This window comes from Lepeophtheirus salmonis, chromosome 5 (genome assembly GCF_016086655.4).
Source record: "Lepeophtheirus salmonis chromosome 5, UVic_Lsal_1.4, whole genome shotgun sequence".
In the NCBI taxonomy this organism is placed as follows: Eukaryota; Metazoa; Arthropoda; class Copepoda; order Siphonostomatoida; family Caligidae; genus Lepeophtheirus; species Lepeophtheirus salmonis.
The window spans coordinates 57,230,910-57,252,573 of record NC_052135.2 but is presented as its reverse complement, the minus strand read 5'-3'; the positions used below and the strand labels follow the sequence as shown (position 1 = coordinate 57,252,573).

Below are 21,664 nucleotides of genomic sequence, written 5' to 3'. Positions count from 1 at the left end.
TGCTTGATAAAAATGGAATTTGGAGTGTATTTGTTAATATGAAAAAGTTAAACATGATATTAAACAATAAATTTATTCAACATGTCCTCCCTCAGCAGCCACAATCTTCTCCATCCTGCCCCTAAAGGATTTGCATGCCCTGATGACTTCCTCTTAAAGGAGCCCTTCAGGGCTGCGATGCTCTTGTGGCTGACCTTGCACACCTCCCTCTCCAACTTCCCCTACCAGTGGTAATCACACAGATTGAGGTCGGGTGAGTTGGAGGGCCAGGTGTTGCAATCCCAGAAAGTGATGTCGTGGGAGTTGAAGAGGTTAGTGGACCTTATGGTGATGTGTGCAGGTGCGGAGTTTTGTTGGAATATGAACTCCCTCCCAGCGGCCGTATCCTTTATCCAGGGGATGACAAACTCCTCCATGACTTCGCAGTACCTTATCGCGTTAACCCTTTCCTTGGGATTGAAGAAGAAAGGAGGCATCACCTCACCGGTGCTGTAGATGACATCCAGGGTCATCATGGTGGCCGGGAACTTTGTGGTGAAGACTGCAGGGACATCTTCTCTCTCTTTGGCAAGCCACCTGTCATTTTGGACGTTGTAGCTTCTGTCGTCAGTCCAGTTCTTCTCGTCGGAGAAGAAGATGATTCTTCCTCTATGGCTCTTCAGGTCATTGAGGAGACGCTTACCGTTGGTGAGCCTGGTGGCCTTCGTGGATGCCGTGAGGATGTGTTATTTGGCCATTCGGTATGACCTGTACCTGAGGTCCTCATTCACATCCTTGGAGACCAGCTGCTTGCTCACTCCACGGTTCTTGGCCAACCTGGACAAGGAAGTCCCCGGCGAAGCCTTGATGGATTTCCGGAGGCCTTCAAGGAAGTGGGGAGTGCGGATTCGGTCACTTCTCATGTTGTGGGCATTGCGGCAGACCTTCCCATCAACCTCCCAGGCATTGAAGACCCGGTACACCGTGGTCTTGGGATAGTTAAGAAGCTTGTAGATAGCAGAGGGCTTGTGTCCCGTGCGAGCCAATTCGAGGATGGCGTCTCTCCTTGCTTGATCCATGATGAATATTGTTTGTTGTCAAAACAATTGTGGTGGAAGTTATACTGTATTGTTCACGCAACCTTTTATATTAGTATAATTTAACCCTGAATATCCACATTATGGATCTGGATGAAGTTTAAAGTAGTTCCAATTTATCGTGGACACCCTGTAAATGAAAGAGGGAAGGGGTGGGGTAGATATGGATCCAGGTCCGATACTAAGCTTGTCGGAGCCTGATAAATTTTATAACTATAATATTTCCTAAGCCAAGGTTTCCCAAACTTGACTATACTAGGGCCCTCCCCCCCCTACACTAATACATTTTTTGCTAAGAGCCCCTTCATACAAAACATGTGTACAACGGCAGTGGCATGCGCCCCATCTATTCTAGCCAAAAGAGAGGGGGTGCCTTTCATTGATGCACCCTTTGATCAAAAAGTTTAATTAAAAAAATAAATAATGAATAAACTAATAACATTGATAGATGCATGAAACTTCCTTCAAAAAAAAGGGTGTATGATTAATTATGTAGTAAATAAATGGATTTTTAAGGCCACTGTAGAATATGATATAGTATTTATAATATTGCGAGACTCCAATACATTACAAGAAGTATCCAGTGTTTCTAAGTCATAATTAGTCTCAAATCAACAGAGATAATGTTAAAAAACGGAGTAATTCCTGTCTATGTGCTTGCTTGATACACAGTAAGTCTTGTGCTTATTTTTTTTTTTTTGCTAGCTAAGCTGCTCTACTCCCTAACATTCTTCAAATGGTCAGGGTGACCACCTAAGGCTTTAGGCTTCTTTTCGTTTAGCCATAGCGGGATACCATATTATGTTCTAAACTATGATTATAAGATAAAAATCCAAGTTATAATATAATAAACATAAATATTACCAGGACACAGATAATTTTAGAGTCATTTTTTCACAAATAATAACAATAAAGGATGAAAAGAAAGCTGTATAGTAAGAATATCCAAGGATAGAGAAGAAGAAGAAGCTCCGTGAGAAGGAGGCAAATAGTGAAAGGCGTCATTGAAGAATGCATGAAAAACACCCTCATATTAAGGAAAACTCATCCCGGATACAATAATCTCATCTCTGTTATAAGAACGACAATAATGTCGAAAACAGTTCTTAAATGTCTTCCTACTGGATCATCATGGATTGGGGAAAAACAAAACGTTTAATTAATATAATTTCAAAGCGCACCCCTCTGGTGAGGAGAGAGGTAGTAGCTAGTAGGTCGCTTGCTCGAGAAGAAGAGAGAAGGAGCTGAGGGAGTGTGAAAGTGAAGAAGGGAGGAAAAAGAAAAAAGAAGGATAATAAAGCCGGCCGGAGTAGTACTTCTTGTTCTTCTTATTATTACAACATAGATAAAAATAAGTTCTCCGAACGCAAGAGACAAACATTCTGCTACTTGACAGTTGTGCTCCAAGTCCTGGCGTAGGTAGCCGGAAGAGCGACGATTTACGCTGATTCCAAATAGTATTACTATTAACTCGTATAATTATATTTAATTGATGTGTTTGAGTGTTTATTGAGAGGGGATTTTTAGTTTTGAGTCTGTGAGACGATGAGACGACGTAAATGTAAGGGCCTCGTTCTGTTGTCCTTTCTTTGGGCCACTGGACTCTTCCTATATCTTTACCAAAGGGATGATAAGGTAAGGGATCATAAGACATTTTTAATGGAAGTTAATTGTTAGATAACGGGGAGAGACTTAACTATTGCGGTGCCTTATGCGCAACGGAATGCACAGGGGCAAAATATGTGTAGGGATAAAGATAATATCCAAGGCCAGGGCTGATATCAGCGTGAGTGAGGCTTTTTCCTTTCTGTCCATTTTGAGAAAGTGAATTTAATTTCGAATCTTATTTTTTAGTAAATAAATTGCGAGGCTATCAATTATTTTTTGGTTTTATTTATTTGTATTTGGTATTTTTTAACTAGTTATGAAAATAGATAATGGGATAATGGAGGGGATATGAAAATAGGGTCTATAATACATGATGACGACTGTGTAAGTGAAGTGTTTTTTAATCATCAATATATTGTGGGGAAAAACACTTCAATTAACGTAAAATGTGACTCGTCGACACGAAAGCAAACTAGAATGATTTTTCTCAAAATTGAGTATGGATTGCATTTGTATTCTTGGGCAAATTATCATTCATTTCTATGTACAAATTATTCTTATTAACCCTTTGAAAGCCCAGCAATTGCACTTTAAGTATCAAAATTGATTTATTTTACAATAAAGGAATAATAATTTGCTATATTTTATAGTTGAAAGGGGCCATATCAGGGCCAATATAAGCCTTTTAAATCAAATAAAGGTTCTCAACTACAGCAAAAATACTTGGCTATCATAAATAATCCCACAAATTTGTATAAAAATCCTATAATTGACTCCAATATGTCCATGAAGTCATATCAAGTTGTATATATTTATATGAAATAAAAATGATGTTTTTCTCATTTTATTTGAAGATTGTTTTATTTTTTTTAAGCTATATATTTTATGTTTTGAGGGGAATTAGATTAAAGTCCCTTAGGCAGGGTACGAAGTGGGTTTTTAATCAAGAAGAGTTCAAATTGCATAAAAAGTACCCTTAAATCTTGTAGATATTCTCATTGGAATAGTATGATAATTTATGCGTGTTTCACTCAGCATAAGATATTTCTATTACAATCTTTGCGAGTATGTAATACAATATTAATTATATTCTATGTATTTATATTTTTCAAATAATTAAACAAGAGGTTTCAATTGTCTCGGATATATTTGTACTACTGATTACAATTAAGTGATAAGTTCAACAATTGAATAGTTTTTAAACTATAGATATGGTGCCCGTCAACACAGAAGCAAGCTAGAGGAATTTTCATGAAAACAGAGTGTGGATGGATCCAGGCGTGTCTCCTAGATTATATATATTTTTATGGGTGGGGGGTTGGATGTTTTTAGAAGAAATTAATTCTTTAAACATAACCTCGATACACGTCAGTAGTGCCTTCTTTCGGACTTTGCACGGACATTTAAAACGGCCCTCGTAGAAATAAATTGCTTATGATTAAAGAAACTGCAACATCTATATCCTTAAATTTATATGAGGACCATTATGAATCAGTTCAAAACCTTGCCTATAATAACCTAACCTATTATTTTCAAGATATAAGTGTGGATAATGGCCTGTAAAAAAATCATATGATCCTTTTTTATAAAGTAAAATATCTAGAACAATAATAATCATTTTTTGTCAATTTCTACTTTGTTAACCCAGCCTTTTTTATTTAATACGGCACATATATTAAAAAATTAATTAACAACCCTTGGATTCTAGGATTATTCTATAATATACCGTGGAATGCTTATCAATTAGTAACTACTATGAGAATTACACCGTACGTATAAATTGTAAATTCCTCTGTCTAAATGCTTTCCGTCATTTTTCAATTGCAAAATCTGAAGAATCTACTTGAAATAATTCAAACTTGTACAGACCCCCAACTTGTACACGACGTTTATCTTGTCTAGTATCTACATATTTATATAAAGCGTACTATCATATTTCTTAAGCTGAAAATTATGACATTTAAAGATAGTTTTGTCTTAGTGTTTGACTTCCTTTTGTCTAATGTCAGTTTCTTCATTAGAATGTGTGTATATAAAAGAAAAACCCATGCTCAGAATTAGGGACGGGGGATACCTCCATTGAGTAAAAAAACCAAGGTTATAAAATTAAACATTTACATAGTCTGGACAAAAAGGGCCCATACAAGGCATTAAAAAATTAAATAAAACATTCATTTCGTCGTTCGTTAATTTTTTTTACAATTTTTATTTTATTTCTTGGGGTATAAATGAAATGACCCCCATTTTATTTTCAAAAATAAATAAAGCCAACTCATATTTAAAGTTAAACCCCCACCTACACCCTCAAAAAAAAAAAATCAAATCTAACTCCAGCCTTTCTTAGAAGGATCTCAAGATGATTTTATGGGGTTTTTCTTCGAAGAGTGTATTAGTATGATGATTGCTTGGACCTACGACCTTCGTATTCATATTTTTCTCGTTTCTATTAAAAATCCGTTGAATCGCTCATTTGTTAATTTATTTCCGTTCAATTTTTAATATAACTACTTGAGCAATTTAGTCCTAACCTATAAAATCCTTTCTTCGTGATATGTCCGTTTTGAGGTATCAGATACGACATCACTGAATCATCTAACGTGCACAATTTTTTCTTCTCAGTGTCAAATACACATTGAGCAAAGACTACTAGATAGAAGGATTGATTGTAGAAGTGGAACAGCTGTTGACTACTGTGCATTTACTATGATTCCATCATTAATTTGTTTCTTATTGTTTCATTTAAATAACATCACAAATAATAATGAGGAAAGGAGTTAAAGGACTTCAAATGAACGGCTGACTCAACTTAGTGTCTAGTCTTTCTTTCTAGTAGTCCTTGTCTTGTGTTAATTCATGGAGGTAGCGCGATTATTTATAAAAGTAATTCATTATAGCCAGAGGTCCCATAGTTGGAAAAAAGTACTCTCGTGGCCAACAAATGGATCTCGAAGTAGGGGTTCACTGGGGTGGAATTTTTGCTTTTTTACTAGAAAATTTAATAGTGCAAATTTTTACCCAATTTTTTTTATTTTCTGTGAACAACTGTGGATTTTTGAATTTTTTTTTCAAAAAAATTAATATTTTTTAAAAAAAATGTAATTTTCTATAAATAACTATGGATTTTTAAAAGTTTTCTTCTAAAATTTAATATTTGATATTAATATTTTAATATTTAATTTTTGTAAACAACTGTGGATAAAATAAAATAAAAATCCAACACCAAGCCCCCCTCTAAAAATAAAATAAATAATAATATTATAATTAATGTAGTGTCAGTCCTAGGACTGTTTGTACTTGGGACCGGTCCTTAATTGTCGGTCCTTGGAATTTTTAATAAAAATATCCATGGTTTATTAAGCCAAATAATTTATATTAAATATTTATTAAGATTATAGCAGCACATATTTCATCATAATACAATAAAATACGAATATATTATATTGTTACTTGGTTATATAATTTGTTATTACGTAAGAGAATAATTAAAAGGAGGAAAAGCCCCCTCATTGACGTCACGAGGGATCGGTTTTACCTTGTTTAAGAACCGACAAGTGGGACTGGACTGGACCGCGGCCCATGGTCCTAAATAAGGACCGAGACAACACTAAATATAATCCTACGGACGCCCATACGAATTTCTAGCTTTGTTTTTGATGTAAAATATGTCTTTGAAGAGCAATAAAAAAGAGCCAATAACTGTCCAAAGGTTGTTACACTTTTTTCCCCATTGAAGCCCTCAGTGCTTCAAAAATAACCGGAAAGCATAAACGGCGCCCATTTTTCGATTTCTCCTTGATACATACATACATACTTAAGAACAAAGCCCTATTTACATTTGATTCTTGATTAAAATGACTTGACTTAAAAATACATAAACTAAAGCAAACATTGCTATATGTACTTATTTCTTTCTTTGTTGTGTTTTTGAATATCATGGTAGTAAATTAATTAAGAGCGATTAATTTCTGCTCTTTTCGTCAAAATAATTTATGTATTGCTTAGTTAGATAGGTTGTTGCATGAATGTACATATTACATTGTAGATATATAATACATAAATAATCTTTGAAAACAAATCAGGAAGAAAAGAAAATCCCAATCATTTTTTCACTTCAGATATGCACACATCCCCAATTTCTATATACATATTTGAGTCAATTACACGCTTATTATTCAAATTTGGTGGATGAACTAAAATACCCAAGAATATTAGCTATGGGTATAAACTTTATTTGGTTTAAGGAACTTGTATTGGCCCGTTATGTGTCTTTTAAACTCTACAATTTATCATTCTTATATTATACCGATACATTTTGGTCTCTTCAAGTGCAATTTGTCGATTCTTCAAAGGGTTATTACGAATAATTTGTTGATAGTAATTGAGGTTCATTTGTCAAAGAATACAAATGTGATCCGTCAATATAAAAACAATATTGGGAAAAAATCAAATAAAGGAGAAAATCCCCATGTATTTGTTAGTTATATATATGTACATACAACTCAATATTTATTAAGCCCTATCTATTTGAGTCAACTATTGGCTTATTATTCAAATTTGTGGGATGACTTTAGATGCACAAGAGTTTTAGTTATAGTTTAAAAGCTTCTATGAGACTTATATTGACCCGGATATGGCCCCTTTTAAATAAAATCCGTCTATTTCTCATTCTTAACGATCAATTTTGGATAATTCAAGTGGAATTTGCGGTGCCGTCAAAAACTTAATTAGAATAATTTGTTGTATGTATTGAACAATAATTAATTCGTGGAGAGCTTTTATGTAGGCATTAAGTTTAGTAGGATTTCTATATATACTTCATACATTTTCGTGAATTTATTTGTTTCATTTCAAGATATTTGAACGATGTATCTACATAATATTTGAGTAAAAAAACATGAATAACAAATTGTGTCAATTAAATTCAAATTAATCGCAATCTCTCGCTACCTGTTATTATATTTACTCTTTTAAGATTCTGCAAGATATTTTAGGCCTACGTACTTAGGTATAAACTAGTATTGGGTCAAAATTTTCAGCCAATTCCGATACCATCTTTAAGAATGATTACGATACTAATTCTTTATCAGTATTATCTATAACATAATTATCTAAATAAATAACAAAATGATTTACTTTTTTGAAATTTTTTACCTTTTATTAATTAGGGCTTGACAAGAAAAGTCAATTTATGCCTGGTTACTCATATATATTGCCTGCACTAATAAATTAACTTAATTTTCAATGGATGGACTTGAATTCCGTTATGTAGGTCTATTTTATAGCAACTATTATATGTATATGATTCTCACTTCATTTTCTTTTACCTAATAATCTAAATAATTAAGTAACCGATTCCGATACTTCAAAAGTGGTGGATTCTTGCCGACATTCATTTAACAAAATCATTTGGAAATTGGATACTCCTGTGACGAGTAGTACACATAATATCCTCCAGACAAGCCTAGATAGAGTAGTTTAAGGGGTTCACGTCTGGAGAGGAGGGCATCAACATGTTGTGGTCCCAAAAGTGCGGAAAGTTGTCTCTCAGGAAGGCCGGTGTCTTAATGTTACGATGACACGGAGCTCCGTCTTGAGTGAAAGCAAAGTTGAACTTTTATCCGGCCTAAGGGTGCACTTTCTTATCTAGAAGTTCGATGTAAGCAACTGCATTGAGCCGTTCCTTCCTCTCCACATAAATTGGAGGCAGATTCCACAACGCCCAAGACTATGGTTCCGGCTGGATTTTTTGTCCTGAAGACATGTCTCACTGATGTTGAGATGTTGTCGGAGTGTTCGGTTGTGTAGTAGTGGCTGTTGTATTTGTTCACAGTGGCATCAACGGTGAAAAAATTTTCATCAGAAAAGAGTAAAACTTTTTCTAAATTTACGTTCCCCTTGAGAAAATTTAGAATCTTCTTTGTTCTTTCCAACCATCCCAACTTTTTCTGTTAAGAGATAAGGTGTCCTATTGTGCTTCTCTATGATTTGGCACAATGCCATTCCGTATTGAAAATAATAAAATGTGTACCAATAGATAAGATCAACCCTTTATGTAGAGGTACTCTTGATATGTACATATTTATAAATGCAGAGACTCGGTCTGAGACTGATTTTTGGCCGTTCGGCCTAAAGTGTTTTTTTTCAAGTCCATTTGGACTAATACTTCAGTTCTGACCAGATCTCAGATCGTAGACCGAAGTTAAATCGTTTTCAAATCATTTACTGATTTTTTCCGTCTCAATCTGGGGTCCGATTTTCTTCCAATTCCCGAGGTTCCGACCCTTCCATTATTATCGGTATTTCGAAGTTTTTTCTTTTTAATACTCCTTTAATTGGCCAGATGGAGTTGCACTGATTAGGTATAAGCACACATTATAGTATTACATTTACTCAATCTGACCTAAGAATTATCTTTGAAGTCCATACATATATTAAATATATTTCCTTCTCTAGGAACGACCGAGACGCAAAGCTACGCATATGTGTAATACACTATTCGAGTTTATAAAATCAATGGGGCATTGTTTACTTATATTCGTTTGTAAACAAAGGGACAGAGAGTGGCAAGTCTTGTGGCAAAATAATACAATTTCCTGAATATGATATTATTTCATAATAAATTTAGTAATGTTACTCAAAAAGAGAGTGCCGTAAAAATTTATATTACGTCCCGAAGCCCCGAAGCTCAAGACTGTTACACCACATTGCGGATAATGTTTTTCTTTTGTTTGCTCATGGTCCATTAGAATAAAGTTATTATTATATATATATATATTTTTAAATAGATTTAAAAAAAAAACCTTTTGTGAAGAAGTGATCTCCAAACGACCCTATCAATTATGTTAAAAAACATTTTTACACATACTTTTTTCTCAAACTACTTTTTCATCATTAACTCATTGGATGAAATATGTAGTATTAATTATTTTTCATTTATTTGATGTAATATAAATTGAAAAAAATGGCATGTGATATACTTTTTCCTTCTCTCTGTTTATTTAAAAATATGTAGGACAATAAAGATTTTTTTAATTGATATTATGTTTCTAATAGTGATGGATTCAAGTACAACTCGAACTCGAATTTACTAAAGTCGACCATATTATTTGAAAACTACACTAAACTGTAGTTCGAGTGTTCATAAATCAAAATATTCCAGTATACATACATAAAGCTTTTTCTCGTAACGTCAGTTCTGTTGATGTTGGGCATTTTGGTTCTCTAGATAACCAAATTTTATAACAATGAAAAGCTTTTTTCCATTCATATTAAGGAAATTATTAAACGATTGGTTGTCAAAATATCTATGTTAACGATTAAAATGAGTTAAACCTTACTGTCTTTTCAAAATCTATCCCTCGAATACCTTGTTTTATTATATATCTGCCACTAAAGTGTATTAAAAATATGTGATTACATCGTTATACAGTCTTATTTCCATAGCGTAGATAAAAATTAACTACCCGGTGGTCCATTGAAATTGGAATTACTCTTGAACGTGATAAACGAATTTCCATTCGTGCACTCCAAACAAATGGGCGTCTCCAGTACCGTCTACACCATCAGCTAGTCCGAAACGTTGGAGTGGAAAAAGGTATCTGTCAAAAAGACCAAACTGGACCCGGAGGAGTTAAAGAAAACAGTCCAGGCCCTTTAAGTCCATGAGGGCCCATGTAAGAAATATTGAAGTTTCACACCGGACTGTCCAGACATATATAAAAAAAGTGGGTGGAAAGAGCCTAATGAGAGGCCACTTTGGACACCAGGAATAAAAGAAAACCATTTTAATCAGTTACAAGACTCTTATGAACTCTTTTTTTACACTTTTGGCTCACCAACAGCCCTGATGACTACCCCCTCGACTACACCTTTTGGATGCATGTCAAGGGGAAGACCTGTAGTATCTGTCATTCAAACACCGAGGCTCTCAAAGCCACTGTCAGCCAGCACTTGTCAGCCGTGACAGATGACTACATCCACAGTAGTTGCCAGGACTTCCACCGCCACCTGGAAGCCATCATTGGCGCTAAGGGTGGCTACATTAATGATTAAGAGAGCTCAGACAAACATCCTTTTGTAGTATTTTTTTTTTTTAATTCAATTGTTAATTAATAAATTATATCTTGTTGAATTTTAAAATTCAAAGTGTTCTTAATTTAATGGACCACTCTGTATTACCATGGAAAAAATAAGATATTTTTTCTTTAATGATCCAACTTTTATCCATCAGAAAAAACAAATTACTATAAATCAAGGCATTATAAGAAGATTTTGAGTACATAGTACTTTGATTTAATTCAAATATCACTGTGTATCATTTGTATAAAGTAGAATTTAATGGATATGTTAAGTCTTTATTTAATCTTAAAGCTATTTAATGTAGTTTAATGAAGACAAAATTGGAAATTTGTCTATTGCATATAGTATAAATATCTACTTTGAGCCTTTAAGATAACGTTTCCTTTAATTATAATGCAATTCATAGCCTCTATGTATTGTGAGCTTATACAAACATTAGTTGTTTTTACTTTTTTAGTCCTATCGTTGAGATATTTTTATTTAGTCTATGTATTGATTAATATAAGTTATATTTTATCAATTAACTGACTAGATTAATCTTATTATGCTGATTTGGTCTCTAGTTGTTTATCAATTTTCAGTGTAGAGTTATTATAGGCAAGGGCTTGAGCTTTTTCTTGATGTTCCTCATTCAAAATTTAAGGCCTTAGATGTTGCAGTTTTAAAAAATCAAAGCGAATCTATTTCTATATTTAACATTGTATATTGTATTTTGGTCACACGCAATAAAACATTTAAAAACCCCGGCTTCCGCCCAACGAATCAAAATAATTTGCTAATATTATTTAAAGAGCATAACTTAATTGATTATTTAATCTTACTGATCGATTTTATGTTGATACGTCATGTATATAGTTATCTTATGTGTTTGAAATGATTCCCATCTCTGAAAACAATCGATGATGAGGAAAAAGATTGGTTGGTTGGTTTTTGAAAGTAAATATGTAACCTTGTGGCCATATGGTATTTTTACAATACTTTCCTCTTTGCCTTTAGAGAATACTTTAAATTAATTAATACTTTATTTAATTAATGATTAAACTAATTTACTTTTACTAATTTTCCCTTTGGTATTCTATAATAAGAAGAGGGGAGAAATGCTCAAAAATGAAAGTGTTTTTGGATGAAATCATTAATAACTTGGAAATAGCGTCTCATATATACATATAAAACAGATCTAAAAATCAGGGAGCATCTGTTTGTTTTTGCTCTATGAGCACATACCAACCCCTCATGAAATACCACATGCTTTGCATCTGGCTTTGTCTATACTACATTTCTATTTAAGAAAAGGTTCTAAATGATTTTACCACGAGCATTTTGAAGTGATCACAGCAAATAATTGTTTTTTGCTATTTCATGCTAGTCCGCTGGGTTATATTTTGGGGTTAGGGCTTGGTTTATCGAGTTTAAAATTATTAATTAATTAACAAAGTAGGCTATTCATAGTTATAATTGAATTTACATATTTGCCGAGTTGGACTGGTGTATCTGTAATAGTACAAAAACTCTGATAACGATGTTTCCTAGAATGTTTTACACTTTGTATGTATTAGATTATCGTAGTGATGACGTCACTGCAGAGTAAAATTATGTAGCAATTAAACAAATATTACGTAGAGAAATCTATTAGCCCAATAACTGCACCAAAATTTATTGAAGCCATTGGAACTTTTCTTTGATAAACATGATAATCAAAACTAAATTTCACATTATCGTTTTTGCCTATTTATTTATTCATGTGGTTTAGTATAGTAAAATAAAAAAAACTCATATGTCCCACCAAAACATTGCCATGTCCCACTGGTGGGGCGTGCGCCCCCATGTTGGGAACCAAAGCTCTAGAACCTCTCTATGAAAAGTTGTGTAAAGAGAAAAAAATAAAAACGAAAGAATCACCCGTTATTAAAATACCGAAGTTCGGTTAATTCAGTGTATAGGAATCAGGGAACGTCACTTATCTAATATAATTTTTAAAACTTTAAATATATGTTATCATTATGAAACAAAAATAAAACATTTCTAATTTATAAAACTAGTTTAATTGCCGTTTAGAAAAAGGAAGGGATGTTGTCACAGCCCAGAGGTCCTCCAAAAATAAGCCTTTTCATTACTAGCTATTGAATTTTGTGTTGTGGGTACACGGAATTAAAGTTACGGAATTAAAATTAAAATGCAACATAAATATTAAAAATGATGTCTTTTTTTTGTTGTCAAAACTCCTATTTCATGTCAGTTTCATTTGAAGTGATAGGTATATCATTTATGTCTCTTCTTCTTCATCTCTTTGCTTGTGGTTGTGGATCATAAATATTTTATTAGAACGAAAATATCTACTCTATATTATTAAATGTACTACAAACATATAATTGTACACATTACTTTTGAGTAAGATGGTGTGAAAGTAAACACTTTTTCCTCTGATCCATCATCTTATAATTTGGGGGAGAATTAATAGAATTAGAATGACACGATAGTGTCATTCTAAGAACCATGTCCTTCCATGAATAATAACGTAACATTATTAAAAAAAGATAACTATACATTTTTATTTGGATATGATAACCAACATTTTTTCATATAAATAATAAGATGGCCAATATCCATGTTGCAGTTAAAGTAAGAAATTTGTTAATATGAAAAATATCTAGTTAATTTGCACAATAACTGAGCTAGAGCTATATTGTGCAGAATAACTAGTAATGTGCAGAATAACTGACCAAGGCCGTTAATGTACCTTATAGCTGGATAATGTGCAATATAACTGAAAAGATCGTTATTGTGCAAAATCATTGAAATCATCAATTTCACATTATCTTCCGAGACCCTTTCCAGAAACACAAATTGTTGCTCTTCCCATGGGATATGCAGCATACCCTCAGGACTGGATTTAGAATCAGCATTCTTTGTCAATTCATGTATTACAATCAGGTAACCTCGGCTAATAGTCTGTCCACGGGTTGTCTTGTGTGCTAACGCAACTAATGGACAGCCAATTCATGTAATATGATCAGAGACATAATTCACTATAGACCCCAGTTGAAATCCCTATCCATGTGTTGTTTTGTGTACCAACGAAATTAAAAAACAGGTTGGAACCCACCTCCAAGTACTTGTATATTTATAACTGAAGGCCATAGTGACAACCCATTCTTAAAGAATAAATATCGAGAATCTTGAGCTATATAATATGCCAGTTTACTAACGGTGGAGTAATAAATTTTATTTCATTTTTGCAGAATGTTATGCTAATTTCACAAATGTGGTTATATTCGTGAGAAAATACAATTTAAAGTTTTAAAAAACCACCATTTTTTAAGGGTTTAATTGTTTAGAGGACACAGAAACTTACTTGAAGCTTAAATAAATATAATTTCATTGAAACGAGTATTTGGTTCTAGAAAGTCCAGTTTAGATGCGAAATTAATTTGAAGTTTATCGATGCTGAAATTTTTTAAATATTGTGATAATAAATTAAATTGTATCAAAAAATGGTAATAAGTATATATATCCAAATATTTATAGATACACAATAGAATTTCCTATTTTACTAGCAGAGGATGTCTGCGTTGCAGGGATGATGAGAGGGGAATAGAAACAAAGAATGAAGGTAGAAGAAAAGAGACAGAGATATAGAAAGAGACATGGAGGAGATAATAGTCAAAAATAGCCTCTTAATGACCTCGGAAGCCCACAAAAAATCATAATAACATGCTTGGTTATACGTCTACTTGCTAAATTTAAGACTGATTATTTTTTTGATTGCTTGTGTAATTCATTAAATGGCGAATTTCTTCCTCACTAATTATCTCATACTTCAAGACACTAACCACAAAATATTTTTTAGATCCTTTACTTTTTCCCTTTTTGGTAAACCAAAGGACTTTTGTACACAATAGGTATAGAAAGAGCAATCCTCATTACTACTATTCCCTGAAGAGTCTTTTTTTTATATCCAATCTCATTATATTTTTCCGAATTAGATTTGATGATGACATTTTATCATCATGTTCTTTAGAAAATAAGTTTTCCACAGTGTTTGCTCCATCTAGTTTTTGTGTTAGGACCATGGATTACACAAGAGAGGGAATAAGAGCAAGGAAAAAGGTTTTACTGCGTGATTTACATTAGTCGTCCATAATTCCCTTCTTCTTTTCGATAGTTCGATTTTTTAATAGACTTACTCCCTTGATTGTACTATGAATCGATAAGTAGATGGTCATTCTTTCAAAAAAGAATACCGGGAATTGTTAAATAAAATCCAAATTTCACATTTAATCATTAAAATTGATTTGTTGACTTCAAAGTAATATCCATTGAATACAATCACATATATGGCGACGTCTTTTCAAGTCCTTGAAACATTTTTTATAGGCACTTTCTGCCATGGCCTTTCGCTCCTTCAAATAGTTTTGTTTTATGGATTTAATAGACTGAAAAGGGATTCTAAGTTTGGGGAACAAAAAAAAAAAAAAGTAGTCACACGGAGCTAAATCAGATTAATATGGTGGTTGATTGACGGTATTTATTGTGTGTTTAGCTTTGAATTTGCTCATAATCGTGTCTCTTTGCGATGGCACGTTATCGTTGTGTAAAATCCAAGAGTTGTTTTTCCATAATTCTAGCCGTTTTGACGGATTTTCTCACGTAAACTCCTTAGTACGCCCAAATAGTACTCCTTATTGACCGTTGCTCCCTTTAGAACGAATTCATGATGCACCAGACCGCAAATGTCAAAGAAAAAAATGGTATGTCTTCGACGGACTCCTTGAACGCTTTGTATCACTCATATGTACGGATTTTTGATAAAACTGATTCACCAAAAGTTTTTTTAACACGTCAGCTCGTAACATAAAATTTAAGGCAAACTCATTGTTCAATAAATTCCTTCATTTTAAAAATCGTGGAACATTAGCGAGATAGACTGACTTATCCAGCTGTTGCAAGCAATCTGGTCTATAGATCACGTTCAAACTTGGCATCAAAATGGAAGACAGTGCTGCCGAACTGGATTTTAAAAAAAAAACCTTTAGCGCAGGCAATTTAAATTAACAATTTCCGCTACTTTTTGATAGAATTGTAAAGAATTGTTTTACTCCTTACATATTTTAAACTTTAGATTTTAATTTTAGTGAGTACTTCAGATCGTTGTATTGTCCCAGAATATGTTTATCCGAAACTAATGGATAATATATAAAATTCACAGGATTTTCAAGGAGTCTCAATGTAAGATATATAGATAAAGGCCATAAAAAAAGTTAGGGTCGATTAGATCGATATCCTCCGAAAATTAATTATCAATTCAGAAAAAGACCCATCTTTTTTGCTGACGTCACTACTCAGCAAACGGAGGTGGAAGAATTAATAAATTATAATATCAAACAATGATGCAGATTTGTTCATAAAATCTTTGATAAGAAAGTGTACTACTTATGAAAGAACCATTTTAAAATTGTATGGCACATTATAAATATTATTAAAGATAATCCTAATGTTCTTTAATAAAATTTTATCTATTAAGGTTTGACCATTTTTTTAAATATCATTTGTATTTCTTTTTTTGTTATAAATCATTATTGATCTTATTTCCAAGATTTATATGGTGCTACAACGACTACTGTATTTTCCCTATTCTATTTTTTGTTAATGTATCCCATGCTTACATTATGGCTACATGACAAGTTAATCTGCTTTGTCTCTCTAAACCTTTCCTCCAATTAAGTATATGTATAGTTGTAAATCCTATTCACTCTCGGTATATAAAAAAGAGTAACCGAAAATTAACGTGGCAACCCTCTTAATTTGAATAATCTTTTGGAGATGTGAGCTTAGCTGTCATGAAGTTTCATCAATTCACCCTTTTAACTGAATATACAAGACAAATTCTGCAAAGGGAAGAAAAAGTTGCTTACGACATATAAGAAAATGACAAAAAGTGATATAGTGCCATTATTTGTTGTATAAGAAAGCCACATCTTGTGTCAGGACAGAGATAACTCTACGAACATTTGTACATATGAAAATTGTGTGTATTTTGCGCTAGTTAAAAAAACGTATAACAACATGGTATCCCTGACAATTTGAAGGATATTTTGGAGAAGGGCAGCTTAACAATCATGACGTTTCATTAGATCAGCTACAATCAACTTAAACAAAGGAGAATGGAAAAGGAAATGAACAAGGACATTGGCAAGAATGACTCCGATGTCGATCCTTCGACTCTGAGTCAAACAAGGACTTGCAATTATAATACTGCAACTAATCCTCGAGGTTACTCTCTGTCTTTTATGACCAACCACGAATGTTCAATCAGGTTTTGAGTGCTATTGAATGTAGTAGAAATTGAAGTTCACTACTCAGGAGTTACATGATAATAACATCACCTGAGGCAAAAAATGTGTCAATTCGGGTATCCTGAATAAGTTTGCCGACACGTCATATTTTCTCTTTATACCTCGAAATTGGAGACAACGACAGAGGGTAGTTGAAATTCAATTATCACAACCTTTTAATAATAATGAAATAACTTTGGTACGTCAAGCGAAGGAACGCAAAGTGAAGGGAAGGGTATATTGACGGATGGAGAGGAGAAGGATCTCGACTTTTTGGAGTTATTCGGATAATTAGCACAATGATAGCCATTACTTTCATCCAAGAAGAAGATATATATCTGAAATATTATTCCCAAATTGGAGTTGTTCGATAGCTTTGGCTCAAAACATTTTCTTTTGAAAGTATTTTGAATTAAATTTAATTTTTTGGAATTCTTCTTTTTTTTATATTTAAGTATGACCTTCGACACAATGAGACCTTCCTTCTAATTTTCTGACCCTTCGAAGTGCAAATTATCCGAATAACTCGAAAACGGCGAGATGCTTCTCTTTACTTCGGGTCTCTACGATTGACATACCGAAATTATTTCCTTATTATTAAAAGGTTGCGAGAATTGAATTTTAACTATCCTCTGTCGCTGTCTCCAATTTTGAGATAGAAAGAGAAGGTATGACGTGCGGGCAAACATATACCGGATACCCCTTAATGCTCATCTCTAACCATATATTTACTTATGATATCATTGCATGTTTTGCTACTTTCTTTGAAGCTTTAGTCTTAATATTTGTTTGATATTTTTTAGAACTTAAATTTCTTGATATTAAGTACTTTTAATATTTCGTAATAATTAATTGTATTGTTATATAAAAATGAGAATAATTAAATACATACTTGTAAAACAGGTGAACAATTGAATTTTCAATTATTATTATATCAACCTCGAGTGATTTCTCAATTCAAAAATCCATGCATAATCAATATTGTTCCTTACTATTTAGGCCTTTTAGAAGGAACTACTATTTCGGAAATAAAAGGCCAATGTTTATGAGCGTTGTTTAATAGTATTAGTTTGTTTACAAAACTATCGAAAGTGGCGTTCTCTTGCAATAAAATGATAGAACCTCTTAAATGATGATATTATTTGATATATTTACTATTTGTAATCAAAATTCCAAATTGTATTTGGGGCGCAATAAAAATAAATTAAAAAAGATTACCCCTTTTTAATTATTTATGTTTCTTTGTAACTAAGAGCTACTGAGCTAGGTCTTTCCCCGTGAAATAATTATTGCCTTAACAGAAAAAGGCAAACAAATAAAAAATACTTAATTATTTATAATGAAGATAAATGGCAAAACCTTTTTGTACATGAAGTGTTTGCTCATCAAAGTCAATTGGTACAAATAAGTGTTTTTATATTAGTGTTAGGGATTTTTTTTTCAATGTATCACTTTATCAAAGATCCATAATAGGGATATGACTCCCTTTCAATCCAATATCACACTAATAGGAATTGTTGGTGTATTGGGGATATTATTGTTACTATTTTTTTTTGACTTTGCGCTTAATATCTTAGAGCTTGACTAATTAATCTAGGAAATAACAATGTAGCAACGAGCGTGTGTAGCCAAAGCTCAGCGCGTCGTATTGAACCAGAAAAGAAAAGGGGAATATCGATATTATTAAAATAAAAGTTTGTGTGTAGTTTTGTCTTTTTGTCGACGCCAAATAACTTCTTCTGGTAATAATAAGATTTATAAACATTCTTAGCTCGCTTGGATAAAACCGATTTCTTCCTCATGTAGACAGGGCCTTAACTTATTATTGGCTGAGTAGCAGAATTACTTGCTGCACCTTAAAACTACTTTTTTTTGTGATCAAAATAAGAAATACTTGGATGAAAAGCTTATGAATATTCTCTTGAGGATTTCTACCCATTTAAATAATCGGACATTGCTTTTTATAACCTCTGAAATACGTTTTGTTTCAAGGGGGAAACAGTTCCTAAAATCCTTCAAATCAAAACAGTAATTATTTTTAATTAAATTAAGGCTCTACGATCATTGAAAAAACATGAATTTATTCCCGAGGACATGAAGTCCTGCGGGTCTACCTCATGCTTCATATTTAAGTTTACAATAAAATAAATGCTTACATCTCAAATTTTGATAGGCATTTTTACATAAGTGAAGTTGTGTTATATTCTAATAATCATTTGCAATTATTTTTATTTTTAAATTTTGGCTGTATCTTCAAAGGCGACAAAATGAAAGCCAAAACAATTCTTGTGCTGGAAATGCTTGCTATCCACATACCCCAACCAAGATTGCCAATAACATCATGATCAGGTGGTCGGCCCCTGTATGACATTAACAAGCGGTTGGAAAACCAAGGAACAGTCCCCAGAAAATCTGAGCAAGGTTGGTTAGAAACAATAACAATAAAGACCATGATTATGCGTGTGAAAAACTTCCTTGGTAGAAATCCAGTTAGGACGTTTTTGCGGTATTGTCAAGAAGATGAATGTGAGCAGGTTTACGCTCTGAAGGATCATTAAAATTACTTAGTGTCAAAATCAAGAGCAAGAAGAAAAAAAATATAATTAAGACGGCCACAAAGGAGAACAGGTTGTTTATTTCCAAGCTTTTTTGAATGTGTCTAAGAAAATATGGCCTCCTGCTCTCCCGATCTTAATCCTTTAGATTATTCCACCTAAGCAAAGTTCAAGGGAACTGCTTTGCAACAAGCCTTCCGGATCTGTGAGATATTTATTTGGAGTCCACCATTAAGGCTGCATGGGCTGACTTGGCAGGATACTACATCTGTAAGGTTTGTGCCGCCTTCAGGGAGAGGTTGAAGGCTGTCATTGAGACTGAGGGAAGCCATAAAAAATAAAAAATGTTGATTTCAGTTTCTAATTCACTGAAATAAACTTAGTTTTGTTTTCACTGTATTCACCAACTAATTTTTATTAAAGTTTGAAAAACAATCTTGAGTGTAAACTTAAATATGTCGCATGGGATATATTTCAAATACTGTTGTATAAAGTCAAATAAATTATTTGTAATAGGTTGGTTATTATTAAAATACAGAATGTTAAATTGTTTAAATTACTGCCAAATAATTGCTGTATGAATGAGTTAACCCTCCTAAAATAGACGTAAAAACTCAAAATCAGTTAATGTGTAAATACTCTTCAATAATAGAAGGAAATTGTTTGCGGCTTGATTGCAAATAGCTAATCCGAGTTAATCCTATCAACTTTCATATCTTTTATAAAATTAATAAGGGTCAAGAGTAGCGTGGAAGATCGATAGTTTATTTAAAAAAATATAGAGTACACTTATGTGTTACTAGTATAATACCGTGGGTACATAATAGCTATCTATTTAGTTACAATGCACACTCCTTTTTACAATTCGGGGAGTGATTTCTCTTATTGCCTGGGACAAAGGAATATTATCCTGTTTTTAATTATTGAGTCTTATTTAACAGGATTCTATGGAAATATGGGTGAGGAAAAAAAAAAAAATAGTGCTCTGTCGACTCAAACAATTATAAAATCAGTTCGACACGACTTAAATTATATACCCGGTTCACCACATCTATTATGCGTCTCCACATATACCTGTATAGAAAATTTATTTCAAAAATCCAAAGCTAGTCACAAAAAATTATTTTTCTTTTTTGAAAAACATTTCAAAAATTAAATTTTTAATATTAATTTTTTTTAAAAGACTAAAATATTACATTATAATTTCCAAACTTCAAACAACTCTTCCCATCGAAATGAAGAGGTTTTGTTATTTAAAATGTATCCTGTCTGAAAAAGAGTAAATGGCATGACAAATTAAAATTTGGAAGCATAGAAATGTTGCATTTCCTCTCCCCCAAAGTAGACACATTTTTAATCCCAGAACCTCCTTATTTTGTCTTGCAGCGTTGTTGAGATTTGAAAATTATAATATTCAAAGTTCTTAGAAATAAAAAATTAAAAATTTTCCTTCAAAGTCATAATTTTTGGGTAGTAACGAAACAAAAATCTTTCATTTTTTAGGTGGGGGGGGGACTCAAGCCCCTCCAGCTCACGCCCTTTAGATGTCCCTGTCACAACAACATTATATAATTTGGCCCCTAATATTTCGGTACAGACATAAATTTTGCTGTGGACTGAAATTCAGACAGTGGATAGAAAGTTAAGGTAGATCAAATATTAACTGTCGATCCGAAATTTCTTATTCTAATAAAAAAAATGACGTAGACTTAATGTGTTAGATTTTACAACTAGATCGGTCCGGGACAGAGATTGACGGAATTAGTTAAAATTTTAACGGTCTCAGACTGTGGATCGAAATTAACTTAGACCGGTCTAGGATTTTCAGATTGAAATCCAACGCTGATATATACCAGGATTTGATAACGAATTTAGAGTTAAAGTTCCATACAAATTAATAATTGGTCCATGAACAAGTTAATTTTTCCCCTTTTCTTATATATCGAGTCCATCAGTAACAACTCTACTCGATTTGGTTTGAATTAAGTCGACACAATACTAAAAAACAAGGAAT

At 32.8% G+C, this 21,664-nt stretch overlaps 1 protein-coding gene across 1 annotated transcript in view; it reads left to right on the top strand.

The window, feature by feature from the left end:
- The first annotated feature begins 2,043 nt into the window (after window positions 1–2,043).
- Window positions 2,044–21,664, top strand: part of LOC121117989 (polypeptide N-acetylgalactosaminyltransferase 2) — a 55,258-nt gene continuing 35,637 nt past the window's right edge. Inside the window, exon 1 of the mRNA XM_040712527.2 lies at window positions 2,044–2,711. Coding sequence (XP_040568461.1) covers window positions 2,622–2,711 — 90 coding nt within the window. The 5' untranslated portion in view covers window positions 2,044–2,621. The remainder of the gene's footprint in view (window positions 2,712–21,664) is intronic.